Source organism: Triticum dicoccoides, chromosome 7B (assembly GCF_002162155.2).
Source record: "Triticum dicoccoides isolate Atlit2015 ecotype Zavitan chromosome 7B, WEW_v2.0, whole genome shotgun sequence".
NCBI classification, from domain to species: domain Eukaryota; kingdom Viridiplantae; phylum Streptophyta; class Magnoliopsida; order Poales; family Poaceae; genus Triticum; species Triticum dicoccoides.
This window is the reverse complement of record NC_041393.1, coordinates 260,646,306-260,661,716: the sequence shown is the minus strand read 5'-3', so window position 1 is coordinate 260,661,716 and position 15,411 is coordinate 260,646,306. Positions and strand designations below refer to the sequence as shown.

The 15,411-nt window shown below is 48.0% G+C and overlaps 1 protein-coding gene across 1 annotated transcript in view; it reads left to right on the top strand.

Annotated features, from left to right (window-relative positions):
- Positions 1–490, top strand: part of LOC119337302 (proteasome subunit alpha type-7-A) — a 4,894-nt gene extending 4,404 nt beyond the window's left edge. Inside the window, exon 3 of the mRNA XM_037609413.1 lies at positions 182–490. Coding sequence (XP_037465310.1) covers positions 182–343 — 162 coding nt within the window. The 3' untranslated portion in view covers positions 344–490. The remainder of the gene's footprint in view (positions 1–181) is intronic.
- Positions 491–15,411: the final 14,921 nt, after the last annotated feature.

Below are 15,411 nucleotides of genomic sequence, written 5' to 3'. Positions count from 1 at the left end.
CCTTAAATAATATCTCAAGTTTTTCCAATCTAAGATAACATCTCAAATTAACATCATAATTTATCACAATTAATCATATGTTGAAATGCATATCCTCTTGTATCTTCAGTCTAAATATTTGGTTTGTCTTCCATTTATATTGTTACAATGACACTGATTTGATCTCCCCCCTTCTCTGTAGGTTGTCGAGAGTGGTGGCAAGAACATTGAGATTGCTGTGATGACGCACAAAGATGGTCTTCGCCAGCTTGAGGAAGAGGAGATCGATGAGTATGTTGCTGAGATTGAAGCAGAGAAGGCTGCTGCTGAGGCTGCGAAGAAGGGTGGCCCGAAAGACACATAATGTACTAATGATTTAGCACAGTCGCAGCACATGGCTCCTCTAGCTCTGTTTATGTTCACAGCTTGTCTGTTTGTTTAAAATGTTTGCGAAGAACTTTTTTTTTTGAGGGAAACTGTTTGCGAAGAACTTGTTTGGCCGAGGGTTGTTTATTTTGCTGCTGACGGAGGTCCTTGGACTAATGGGCTTATCCCCGTTATGTTGTGCGCAAAGCTTAGCTATTGGGCTTTACCGGGCCGTAGACTAATGGGCTTATCCCCGTTATGTTGTGCGCAAAGCTTAGCTAATGGGCTTTACCGGGCCGTAGATGAGAAGTGGGCTGAGATAACCCACAACTTTTGTAGTAGTAGTACCAGGCCGTAGCCGTTTCTAAGAAGAATTGCACATTGGAGCCTTGGAGCTAGCTGAAGGATTGGGATTCTCAAAAAGGAAAAGAAAAACTAAAGGATTGGGACTCTTCAAAAATAGAAAAAAGCTGAAGGATTGGAGCTAAAGTGCTGGTGTGTGCGGAACCTTTTTTTTTTCTTTCCCTTAAAAATAGTTTCATAGTGGCACTAGTTGTGAAATGCCTTTTTTTTTCTTAAAAAGGATCCATGCTACAGGTTCAAGGAAAAAAAAGATTGCTGCAACGGGCGCATGTAGAAGGCAATGAGACCAACTCCAACGCTCGACACATTTCGTCTGCGTATGTCAGTTTGGATTAAAACATGCACAAAAGTCGACCCACCGTGCTGATCCAAACGGACGGCGTCCTCCTTTTGTCCACCATGTGACCTATTTTCGGCCCAAATTTGGGCCGCGTTTGGGTAGGCACGGGCATGAAACGGACGCGCGCGACGAACAACCTTGTCCTCCCCTGACCCGTCAGTCGGTGGCACATTAGTCATTCCATCTTCCTCCTAACGACAACCAACACGGTGGCCAGTCGTTCGCACTCACATATCACTCCCCGCATCACTCCACCTTCCAACGTCGTCGCCGCCACCACCGCCACAGTACTCCTAACCTCGCCGCCACCGCCCCTCGACCCGCGCTCCCACCTGCCTGCACCACCCAAGTGCGGCGACCTCGCTCGCCGGACGCCGCCACGCTCGTCAGACGCCGGCAGGCTTGCTACCAGGTCTAGGGCGCGAGGCTCTTCACCGGCCAGCTTCTTCCATGACGCCCGCACGACGGGTTGCCAGCAGGGGCTTTTCGGGGATGCTTAGTAGCATAGATTATTTGCACCGGGAGTGAAAGAACTGCCCTTCTGCTTGACAGGGGCAGTATAGGAGTCATGTCAAAGCTTGCATTGTCATACCCGAGGCCTTGGCGTCACAAGATCTCTAGATTTGACACTCTTTCTTCGGCATGGCCGGTTCTCACAATGATATCAACATGCTTCAACGCTCTCCGGTGTTTGCTAGGCTTGTATAAGGCAACTGCCAGGAGGTCAATGTTGAGATCAATGGCCATCGCTACAACAAAGGATACTATCTAGTTGACGGTATCTATCCTCAGTGGACTACTCTTGTGAAGACAATCCCCAACCCTGCAGGAGAGAAGAGGAAGAGATTTGTCCAAGAGCAAGAGAGTGCTAGGAAGGATGTGGAGCCTGCCTTTGCTGTTCTTCAATTTCGATGGGGCATCATTCGGTATCCTGCTAGAACTTGGAGTACCAACAAGTTGTGAGAGGTGATGACTGCTTCGTGATCATGCACAATATGATTGTAGAGGATGAGCGCCCGGAACATATCTATGACCAAGAGTTTTCAGTTTCAGCGTGAAAATGTTGTGCTTGAGCATGGAGGAGCGGCAACATTTGCACGGTTCATCAAATACATGATTGGCAAACTCAGATTCAGTTGCAAGATGATTTGGTTGAGCATATGTGGTCTCATGTCGACAACCAATAGATATATCGGCTAATTTATTTTAAAATGTATATGAGGCAATTTAAATTTTATTCGACTTGTAAACTATAAGATATTTATCTGGTTGTGAAACTAGGATATGTTTGTATCTTATTTTATGTGAACTAGGGCCAAATTTTTGGATGTTTGCAAAAAGAGCTTTAAAAATAGACGCGGGCCGGCCGCAAGGACGAAAATGCGTCGAGCGTTGGGCGCACGGTCGACCCAACCACAAAAGAGGACGGACGAGTCGATTCAAATGGATAAAAAGGAACAAAACGTACATTCGTTTGGATCGACGCATGGAGTTGCTCATAGAAAGGCCACATCGCAACCACCTAGCTGTCGTTTGTCTATGAAACTAGAATTGTGTGTTTTTTTCCAAAGAAGCAACACAGAAAGCATGATCCGGCACCGGCAGACACCCACCCATCGAAGGCCTTTGCTATTGCTAGTTAGTCGAGACAGCTTTGCCATTCCAAGAACGAAAACTCCAAAGAGATGGATAAGAAGCAAGGCCACCGCCCCAACGTCAGCAGCTATAGCTAACCAACCAACCATCACCCACTCCCATGCAGGTCATGTCACCCGGGCCCCGCGCCGCAAGGAGAATACGACAGGAAACGGAAAGGAAAACAAACACCAGCCACAGCCAGCCTACCTAATTCATCTCGTCCAGTTGCGCCTGTCGTTATTACCCATCTCAGCTCCCACTGATTGAATACATGATACCATTATACCGTCGCCATCGCCGACGACATCAAGCACGAAATTGGCCGATCCCATCACAAACCGCCAAGGTTCTACACCTAGTTTATTTCCATCCTCATACGGTATCGGATTATCAAACAAATTAAGCACGGAATATTCTCGCGCACGTACCTGAGTAAGCGTGAGATCAACTGTCATTTTTGTACGCGGTTTGCTCAAGGAAGGAAGGAAGCAAGCGCCTTTACGGCGGTGACGGGGCAGGGATAAGCATTGCCGGTAGGCGGTAGTAGTAGTAGCGCACAGCCGGAGAAGATAAGGAGGTGATCCAGTGACTGGGTCGGATGAGGGGTATCCAGGTTGGTCGCTGGTGTGGTTGCCATCGTTGTAAAAGCCGCTGTATGTCTGCGTCGGCGTCCCCACTGGGCTCGAATGGGATCGATGCACACACTCTGGTGGAGCCACACATGTCCATTTCTGTGTTTAGAGTAGACACATACGTTAGTTCCCAATCAGTGTAGGACCCGCTTTGGTAGACCCGGGCATGATGAAAATGGACCGTTTGGTTGCTTGCAGGCCGGCCTGACTCGCATCTGCACGAAACTTAAAGCATCCCAGAGTCTGGCTCGTTGGGAATGCTCGAATCGGCCGTTTCCAGCGAGCCAGACTGAATGGAGCGAAAAACGAAGACGCGGCGTAGGACGCGGTGCAAGGGGATGCAAGCGGAGATGACGGGAGGGAAAAATCGGTCGAGGCAGGGTGCCGCCAAATATCCCGTCACCACTCCATTTACTCGCTCACCTCTAGCTGTAGGACAAGCCCTCCTCTGTTGTTGGCATCAGCGGCGGTGGCGACTCAGATCTGCGACTGCGACGACGGCAGCGACTCAGATATGCGGTTGCGACACTCCCCTGTAGCGGCAAGAGGCGGCAGGAGCACTCCCCGGCAGCGGCAGCTGCTTCTCCCTTTCTTCTTCGACTCCATCCAACCATCCTCGTCTCTGCCATAACTCCCCCAACCTCGAAGCTGGTAAGCTAGCCCCCTCCCCCTCCTGATGCGGAGCATCCCACGTTCACCCCCATGTACACTCCGACTACTCTCCAAATCCCAAGTGGACATATGACGAGACCTCAAGCAAACGCCATTGGACACAAGGTGAACTCGCTCCTCTCCGAACCTTCACTTTCTACATGTGAGACTTGGCTACTACCTCCAACGTGTGTCCTATGCATGATCAGGTACTTGGAGGAAAGCCACGGAGCCACCACACCCAAACGGACGAGCTAGCGAGGACGCCAAGTGCAAGGACCAAGAAGAAGAGCTGCCCGAAGCTACAGCCACTGGACGACCGACCCAGCCCAGACGTCCGGCCCCTGAAGGTCACGCCAGCCCAACGAAACCAGGCCAACGCATGTGTTGGAAATATGCCCTAGAGGCAATAATAAAAGTGTTATTATTATATTTCTTTGTTCATGATAATAGTCTTTTATTCATGCTATAACTGTAATATGTCCACAAAGGTCGGTTAGTTCGTTTGCTAGAGCTTTTCCAATGTCAAGTATCTCTTCCTTCGACCATGAGATCGTGTAACTCCCGGATACCGTAGGAGTGCTTTGGGTGTATCAAACGTCACAACGTAACTGGGTGATTATAAAGGTGCACTACAGGTATCTCCGAAAGTGTCTGTTGGGTTGACACGGATCGAGACTGGGATTTGTCACTCCGTATAACGGAGAGGTATCTCTGGGCCCACTCGGTAATGCATCATCATAATGAGCTCAAGGTGACCAAGTGGTTGATCACGGGATCATGCATTACGGTACGAGTAAAGTGACTTGCCGGTAACGAGACTGAACAAGGTATTGGGATACCGACGATCGAGTCTCGGGCAAGTAACGTACCGATTGACAAAGGGAATTGTATATGGGGTTTGATCGAATCCTCGACATCGTGGTTCATCCGATGACATCATCGAGGAGCATGTGGGAGCCAATATGGGTATCCAGATCCTGCTGTTGGTTATTGACCGGAGAGTCTCGGTCATGTCTGCATGTCTCCCGAACCCGTAGGGTCTACACACTTAAGGTTCGGTGACGCTAGGGTTATTAGGAAGACTTGTATGTGATTACCGAAAGTTGTTCGGAGTCCCGGATGAGATCCCGGACGTCACGAGGAGTTCCGGAATGGTCCGGAGGTGAAGTTTTATATATGGGAAGTTGTCATACGGACACCGGAAGAATTCGGGGTCCTATCGGTATTGTACCGGGGCCACCGGAGGGGTTCCGGGGGTCCACCGGGAGGGGCCACCCCTCCCGGAGGGCCACATGGGCCGCAAGGGGCAGGGAGCCAGCCCCTGGAGGGCTGGGCGCGCCCCCCACCTTGGGCCCATGCGCCTAGGGTTGGGGGGGAAACCCTAAGGGGGGCGCCCCCCTTGCTTGGGGGGCAAGCCTCCCCTCCCTGGCCGCCGCCCCCCCTCTAGATCCCATCTAGAGGGGTCGGCTCCCCTTGCCCCTTCCCCTATAAATAGAGGGGTGAGGGGAGGGCTGCAGAATACAACTCAAGGCGCAGCCCCTCCTCTCCCCAACACCTCTCCTCCTTCGTACGTGCTTGGCGAAGCCCTGTCGGGGTACTGCTGCACCAACTACACCACGCCGTCGTGCTGCCATTGGAGCTGCCTTCCTTAACCTCTCCTTCCTCCTTGCTGGATCAAGACGGAGGAGACGTCGTCCGTCCCATACGTGTGTTGACCGCGGAGGTACTGTCCGTTCAGCACTTGGTCATCGGTGATCCGAATCACGGCGAGTACGACTCCATCATCACCATCCCCTTGAATGCTTCCACACTCGATCTACAAGTGGTATGTAGATGCAAACTCACTCCCTTGACTCGTTGCTTAGATGAACTCATAGATGGATCTTGGTGAAACCGTAGGAAAAATTTTAATTTTCTGCAACGTTCCCCAACAGTGGCATCATGAGCTAGGTCTATGCGTAGTTCTCTTTGCACGAGTAGAACACAATTTTGTTGTGGGCGTAGATCTTGTCAACTTGCTTGCCACTACTAGTCTTATCTTGCTTCAGCGGTATTGTGGGATGAAGCGGCCCGGACCAACCTTACACGTATGCTTACGTGAGACCGGTTCCACCGACTGACATGCACTAGTTGCATAATGTGGCTGGCGGGTGTCTGTCTCTCCCACTTTAGTTGGAGCGGATTCGATGAAAAGGGTCCTTATGAAGGGTAAATAGAAGTTGACAAAATCACGTTGTGGTTATTCGTAGGTAAGAAAGCGTTCTTGCTAGAACCCAATTGCAGCCACGTAAAAGATGCAACAACAATTAGAGGACGTCTAACTTGTTTTTGCAGCGATTGTTCATGTGATGTGATATGGCCAGAAGTTGTGATGAATGATGAATGACATATTGTGATGTATGAGATCATGTTCTTGTAATAGGAATCACGACTTGCATGTCAATGAGTATGACAACCGGCAGGAGCCATAGGAGTTGTCTTTATTTTTGTATGACCTGCGTGTCATTGAAGAACGCCATGTAACTTACTTTACTTTATTGCTAAACGCGTTAGCCATAGAAGTAGAAGTAGTCGTTGGCGTGACAACTTCATGAAGACACGATGATGGAGATCATGGTGTCATGCCGGTGACAAGATGATCATGGAGCCCCGAAGATGGAGATCAATGGAGCTATATGATATTGGCCATATCATGTCACTACTATATAATTGCATGTGATGTTTATTATGTTTATGCATCTTGTTTACTTAGAACGACGGTAGTAAATAAGATGATCCCTTACACAATTTCAAGAAGTGTTCTCCCCTAACTATGCACCGTTGCTAAAGTTCGTCGCTTTGAAGCACCACGTGATGATCGGGTGTGATAGATCCTTATGTTCACATACAACGGGTGTAAGACAGATTTACACATGCAATACACTTAGGGTTAACTTGACGAGCCTAGCATGTACAGACATGGCCTCGGAACACGGAGACCGAAAGGTCGAACACGAGTCGTATGGAAGATACGATCAACATGAGAATGTTCACCGACGATGACTAGTCTGTCTCACGTGATGATCGGACACGGCCTAGTCGAGTCGGATCGTGTATCACTTAGATGACTAGAGGGATGTCAAATCTGAGTGGGAGTTCATTATAATTTGATTAGATGAACTTAATTATCATGAACTTAGTCTAAAACCTTTGCAAAATATGTCTTGTAGATCTAATGGCCAACGCTCATGTCAACATGAACTTCAACGCGTTCCTAGAGAAAACCAAGCTGAAAGATGATGGCAGCAACTATACGGACTGGGTCCGGAACCTGAGGATCATCCTCATAGCTGCCAGGAAACAATATGTCCTAGAAGGACCGCTAGGTGACACTCCCGTCCCAGAGAACCAAGACATTATGAATGCTTGGCAGACTCGTGCTGATGATTACTCCCTCGTTCAGTGCGGCATGCTTTACAGCTTAGAACCGGGGCTCCAAAAGCGTTTTGAGCATCATGGAGCATATGAGATGTTCGAGGAGCTGAAACTAGTTTTCCAAGCTCACGCCCGGGTCGAGAGATATGACGTCTCCGACAAGTTTTATAGTTGTAAGATGGAGGAAAATAGTTCTGTCAGTGAGCACATACTCAAGATGTCTGGGTTGCACAACCGTATGACCCAGCTGAATATTAACCTCCCTGATGAGGCGGTCATTGACAGAATCCTTCAGTCGCTCCCACCAAGCTACAAGAGCTTTGTGATGAACTACAACATGCAGGGGATGGTGAAGACCATTCCTGAAGTGTTCTCAATGCTGAAGTCAGCAGAGGCTGAAATCAAGAAAGAACATCAAGTGTTGATGGTCAATAAGACCACTAAGTTCAAGAAGGGCAAGGGCAAGAAGAACTTCAAGAAGGACGGCAAGGATGTTGCCTCGTCTGGTAAGCCTGTTACCGGGAAGAAGTCAAAGAATGGACCCAAGCCTGAGACTGAGTGCTTTTACTGCAAGGGGAAGGGTCACTGGAAGCGGAACTGCCCCAAATACTTAGCGGATAAGAAGGCCGGCAAAACCAAAGGTATATTTGATATACATGTAATTGATGTGTACCTTACCAGTACTCGTAGTAACTCCTGTGTATTTGATACCGGTGCTGTTGCTCATATTTGTAACTTACAGCAGGAGCTGCGGAATAAGCGGAGACTGGCGAAGGACGAGGTGACGATGCGTGTCGGGAATGGTTCCAGAGTCGATGTGATCGCCGTCGGCACGCTACCTCTACATTTACCTACGGGATTAGTTTTGAACCTTAATAATTGTTATTTCGTGCCAAGTTTGAGCATGAACATTGTATCTGGATCTCGTTTGATACGAGATGGCTACTCATTTAAATCCGAGAATAATGGTTGTTCTATTTATGTGAGAGATATGTTTTATGGTCATGCTCCGATGGTCAATGGTTTATTCTTAATGAATCTCGAGCGTAGTGTTACACATATTCATAGCGTGAATATCAAAAGATGTAAAGTTGATAACGATAGTCCCACATACTTGTGGCACTGCCGCCTTGGTCACATTGGTGTCAAGCGCATGAAGAAGCTCCATGCTGATGGACTTTTGGAGTCTCTAGATTATGAATCATTTGACACATGCGAACCATGCCTCATGGGCAAGATGACCAAAACTCCGTTCTCCGGAACAATGGAGCGAGCAACCAACTTGTTGGAAATCATACATACCGATGTGTGTGGTCCAATGAGCGTTGAGGCTCGCGGAGGATATGTTATGTTCTCACTCTCACTGATGACTTGAGTAGATATGGGTATGTCTACTTAATGAAACACAAGTCTGAGACCTTTGAAAAGTTCAAGGAATTTCAGAATGAGGTAGAGAATCAACGTGACCGAAAGACAAAGTTCCTACGATCAGATCGTGGAGGAGAATACTTAAGTCACGAATTTGGTACACACTTAAGAAAATGTGGAATCGTTTCACAACTCACGCCGCCTGGAACACCTCAGCGTAACGGTGTGTCCGAACATCGTAATCGCACTCTATTGGATATGGTGCGGTCTATGATGTCTCTTACCGATTTACCGCTATCATTTTGGGGATACGCTCTAGAGACAGCTACATTCACTTTAAATAGGGCACCGTCTAAATCCGTTGAGACGACACCGTATGAATTATGGTTTGGTAAGAAACCTAAGCTGTCGTTTCTAAAAGTTTGGGGATGCGATGCTTATGTCAAGAAACTTCAACCTGAAAAGCTCGAACCCAGGTCGGAAAAATGCGTCTTCATAGGATACCCTAAGGAAACCGTTGGGTATACCTTCGACTTAAGATCCGAGGGCAAGATCTTTGTTGCCAAGAATGGATCCTTTCTGGAAAAAGAGTTTCTCTCGAAAGAAGTAAGTGGGAGGAAAGTAGAACTCGATGAAGTACTACCTCTTGAACGGGATAGTAGTGCAACTCAGGAAAATGTTCCTGTGATGCCTACACCTACTAAAGAGGAAAATAATGATGATGATCAAGGTACTTCGGATCAAGTTGCTACTGAACTTCGTAGGTTCACAAGGACACGTTCCGCACCAGAGTGGTACGGCAACCCCGTCCTGGAAATCATGTTGTTAGACAACGGTGAACCTTCGAACTATGAAGAAGCGATGGCGGGCCCAGATTCCAACAAATGGCTTGAAGCCATGAAATCCGAGATAGAATCCATGTATGAAAACAAAGTATGGACTTTGACAGACTTGCCCGATGATCGGCGAGCGATAGAAAACAAATGGATCTTTAAGAAGAAGACGGACGCGGATGGCAATGTTACCATCTATAAAGCTCGACTTGTCGCTAAGGGTTATTGACAAGTTCAAGGGATTGACTACGACGAGACATTCTCTCCGTAGCAAAACTGAAGTCCGTCCGAATCATGTTGGCAATTGCCGCATACTATGATTATGAGATATGGCAGATGGACGTCAAAACGACATTCCTTAATGGACATCTTAAGGAAGAACTGTATATGATGCAGCCGGAAGGTTTTGTCGATCCTAAGAACGCTAACAAAGTATGCAAGCTCTAGCGATCCATTTATGGGCTGGTGCAAGCATCTCGGAGTTGGAATATTCGCTTTGATGAGATGATCAAAGCGTTTGGGTTTATGCAGACTTATGGAGAAGCCTGCGTTTACAAGAAAGTGAGTGGGAGCTCTGTAGCATTTCTCATATTATATGTAGATGACATACTCTTGATGGGAAATAATATAGAACTTTTGGATAGCATTAAGACCTACTTGAATAAGTGTTTTTCAATGAAGGACATAGGAGAAGCTGCTTATATATTAGGCATCAAGATCTATAGGGATAGATCAAGACGCCTCATAGGTCTTTCACAAAGCACATACCTTGATAAGATTTTGAAGAAGTTCAAAATGGATCAGTCCAAGAAGGGGTTCTTGCCTGTATTGCAAGGTGTGAGATTGAGCTCGGCTCAATGCCCGACCACGGCAAAAGATAAATAAGAGATGAGTGTCATCCCCTATGCTTCAGCCATAGGATCTATTATGTATGCCATGCTGTGTACCAGACCTGATGTAAACCTTGCCGTAAGTTTGGTAGGTAGGTACCAAAGTAATCCCGGCAAGGAACACTAGACAGCGGTCAAGAATATCCTAAAGTACCTGAAAAGGACAAAGGACATGTTTCTCGTTTATGGAGGTGACGAAGAGCTCGTCGTAAAGGTTACGTCGACGCTAGCTTCGACACAGATCTGGATGACTCTAAGTCACAAACCGGATACGTGTATATGTTGAATGGTGGAGCAGTAAGCTGGTGCAGCTGCAAGCAGAGCGTCGTGGCGGGATCTACATGTGAAGCGGAGTACATGGCAGCCTCGGAGGCAGCGCATGAAGCTATTTGGGTGAAGGAGTTCATCACCGACCTAGGAGTCATACCCAATGCGTCGGGGCCGATCAAACTTTTCTGTGACAATACTGGAGCTATTGCCCTTGCGAAGGAGCCCAGATTTCACAAGAAGACCAGGCACATCAAGCGTCGTTTCAACTCCATCCGTGAAAATGTTCAAGATGGAGACATAGAAATTTGCAAAGTACATACGGATCTGAATGTCGCAGATCCGTTGACTAAACCTCTCTCGCGAGCAAAACATGATCAGCACCAGGACTCTATGGGTGTTCGATTCATCACAATGTAACTAGATTATTGACTCTAGTGCAAGTGGGAGACTGTTGGAAATATGCCCTAGAGGCAATAATAAAAGTGTTATTATTATATTTCTTTGTTCATGATAATAGTCTTTTATTCATGCTATAACTGTATTATCCGGAAATCGGAATACACGTGTGAATACATAGACCACAATATGTCCCTAGTGAGCCTCTAGTTGACTAGCTCGTTGTGATCAACAGATAGTCATGGTTTCCTGGCTATGGACATTGGATGTCGTTGATAACGGGATCACATCATTAGGAGAATGATGTGATGGACAAGACCCAATCCTAAGCATAGCACAAAGGTCGGTTAGTTCGTTTGCTAGAGCTTTTCCAATGTCAAGTATCTCTTCCTTCGACCATGATATCGTGTAACTCCCGGATACCGTAGGAGTGCTTTGGGTGTATCAAATGTCACAACGTAACTGGGTGATTATAAAGGTGCACTACAGGTATCTCCGAAAGTGTCTGTTGGGTTGACACGGATTGAGACTGGGATTTGTCACTCCGTATAACGGAGAGGTATCTCTGGGCCCACTCAGTAATGCATCATCATAATGAGCTCAAGGTGACCAAGTGGTTGATCACGGGATCATGCATTACGGTACGAGTAAAGTGACTTGCCGGTAACGAGACTGAACAAGGTATTGGGATACCGACGATCGAGTCTCGGGCAAGTAACGTACCGATTGACAAAGGGAATTGTATATGGGGTTTGATCGAATCCTCGACATTGTGGTTCATCCGATGACATCATTGAGGAGCATGTGGGAGCCAACATGGGTATCCAGATCCCGCTGTTGGTTATTGACCGGAGAGTCTCGGTCATGTCTGCATGTCTCCCGAACCCGTAGGGTCTACACACTTAAGGTTCGGTGACGCTAGGGTTATTAGGAAGACTTGTATGTGATTACCGAAAGTTGTTCGGAGTCCCGGATGAGATCCCAGACGTTACAAGGAGTTCCGGAATGGTCCGGAGGTGAAGTTTTATATATGGGAAGTTGTCATACGGACACCGGAAGAATTCGGGGTCCTATCGGTATTGTACCGGGGCCACCGGAGGGGTTCCGGGGGTCCACCGGGAGGGGCCACCCCTCCTAGAGGGCCACATGGGCCGCAAGGGGCAGGGAGCCAGCCCCTGGAGGGCTGGGCGCGCCCCCACCTTAGGCCCATGCGCCTAGGGTTGGGGGGGAAACCCTAAGGGGGGCGCCCCCCTTGCTTGGGGGGCAAGCCTCCCCTCCCTGGCCACCGCCCCACCTCTAGATCCCATCTAGAGGGGTCGGCCCCCCTTGCCCCTTCCCCTATAAATAGAGGGGTGAGGGGAGGGCTGCAGAATACAACTCAAGGCGCAGCCCCTCCCCTCCCCAACACCTCTCCTCCTCCGTACGTGCTTGGCGAAGCCCTGTCGGAGTACTGCTGCACCAACTACACCACGCCGTCGTGCTGCCGTTGGAGCTGCCTTCCTCAACCTCTCCTTCCTCCTTGCTAGATCAAGACGAAGGAGACGTCGTCTGTCCCGTACGTGTGTTGAACGAGGAGGTGCTGTCCGTTCAGCACTTGGTCATCGGCGATCCGAATCACGGCGAGTACGACTCCATCATCACCATCCCCTTGAACGCTTCCGCACTCGATCTACAAGTGGTATGTAGATGCAAACTCACTCCCTTGACTCGTTGCTTAGATGAACTCATAGATGGATCTTGGTGAAACCGTAGGAAAAATTTTAATTTTCTGCAACGTTCCCCAACAGCATGCTACAGCGACCGGACATCCAACCAGGACCGGACGTCCGACGACTCCCATGCTTCGGACGATCGGGCCCCTCCGGACGTCCGTGCATTCGGCAACAGAACTAAAATTACGGACATCTGAGAATCTCTGGACGTCTGTACCTCCGCGAGCCTCCGTACGACTGACGCCTTACGGACGTCCGACCCCTGGCTGTGTCCCGTTGTGGGCTGAGGCCCATGTACCCCTTCACTTCGCCCCTCTTTTGCACTTAGACTATAAATAGACCTCCTCCTCCTCCTAGAGAGGGTTAGCAAAGGATTAGCTCATTTGAGATAGATCTTTGCTCATCCATACGGATCTCCTCCTCGTGAGAGACCGCGACCTCTTCGGAGAAGATCCACCATGGATTCAAGACCCCTTTACGGGAAGATCCCTCGTGGATTCAAGACCTCCTCTCGGAGATGAGCTAACGCCGCTTGTATCGTCCTTTGTTGGATTTGGACCGTGTATCTCTTTGTGTTTCTTGGATCTAGCACATGTGTGATCATATTCTCGTTGGTTGAGTGTTTCTCTTGTTTTCCCCGTGATTTCCCTCATTTCCTTCCGCGCGTTCTTCGTGTTCCTCGTAGGGATCCTCTCCAAACGTGAAAGATCGGCTCCTAGGGTTCCGCCCTACATCATCTTGGTATGGTGAGCCACGTTGATCACGTTTTTGGAGCCCCTACCCCTCTTTTTCTAGCTTGATTTGTTGATTTCGTCCTAAATCCGAAAATCCCCACAAAAAATAGCCCCCAATTTTTTTTTGTGATTTGTTGGTTTGATGATGTTTTGTTGATTTTGATCCATGGATTTGCTTGGTTTCAAGTGGATCTAGCATTTCCCCAAGTTTCACCATCTTTCATCCACGAAATCTCATCAATTTTGACCCCGAAATCTCCATTTTCCGCCAAAAATCGCGCCCCCGAACTCGCATCTCGCGTTGACCCCGACCCCCGAACGACCGGCGTTTTACGGACGTCCGGACCCTCCCTCGAAGCCCCGGACGTCCGCAACTCTCCGGACGACTGGAACCACCATTCGAGAATAGTTTTTACGGATTTCCGAGCCTCCCCGGACGTCCGACGACCGGACATCCGACCATTCCCGGACGTCCGTAACCTGTAGTTTCATACTTCGGTTGATTTCTGTTTTGTCCATAACTAATTCATCCGAACTCCGATTTTGACGTTCTTTAGCTCATTTTGAAGCTATTGACATCCCCCATCCCACAAAAATACCACCAACACCATTTGACTCCATCAAATTGTTGGAAATCTGGCAAGTTTTCCTAGGCCACCACCATATTATCCGCATAGCCACCATAGCCTTCCGCAACCTAACCCATTGTGATCAATATTGCATATGTGGTTGCTTGAGTAGTGATTCGAGTCTCCTAAGGTGTTTCGGCTACTTAGGGACGTTTTCTTCTTCATCAACGACCACCACCATTTTCGCATAACCTTGCCCACCATACATTTCGCCAACCCCACATTAACCCACTTTTGTTTGAGCTTGTTGAGAGTTGTGGCTTGTGTCTCCTAAGGTGTTTCATTTACTTAGGGACGAAAACTTCAACTTTGACACGTGTATAGCCCATCATTCCACTTCCGCATTGCTAAGTGCAAACCACCATCGCTCTCCGCTACCACCATTTTGACATTTGACGTTTGAGATTTTGAGTTCGCGGTTTTTCCGTTTCCTAGGGTGTTTCGGCTAACTAGGAACAGGTCGACTTCGGCAACACCGCCTCTCATCATCGCCAAGGACAGTAACCTCGACGACACCATTGTACATTCCCCTTGCAATTGCATTGATAACCTCTAGCCCATTTTGCGTCACTTGCCTATCGAGACTAGCCATTTGAGTATTGCCGGCAATGTTACTTGTGCACATTAGTGATCATACTTCCCATTGCATACACACCATACCATCGTGGTGCATATATTGGTATCATATCTTGTGTCACATGTTTGTTCCCGCATATATACAATTGCTATCTTGGTTTGTGCAAAGTGGCCATACAAAAAAAAGAAATAAAGCTTTTAAGCAAAAGAGAGAGCAAAGAGCTTGTAAGCAAGTGCCATAGCATCATACCACATTGCATATAAGAGTGTCATATCCGATCATCTTGGATCATCTTGAGAGAAACACCGGGAACCATACCATAGCATACTTGGGATAAAAGTCCATATATTTTGCATCTTATAGGTTGTGCACAAGTGTCGTATCCACCTATAGAGCAATCGTGCTAGCGTCTCTCTTGAGTTGTGCAACACGAGCGTTTTCCATGGATTCCACATTTTGTGCTCATTCCTTGGTTGCACGACCTCATTTATCTATCCGTGTGTGTGTTTCCGTGTGCCATTCTTTGCTATTGGTCTACTTGTTTCGCTTGCAAATTTGTGAATCTCTTTCAACATTATTGACTCTTGCTAACATTTTGCATCAAATTTTTGTGCCA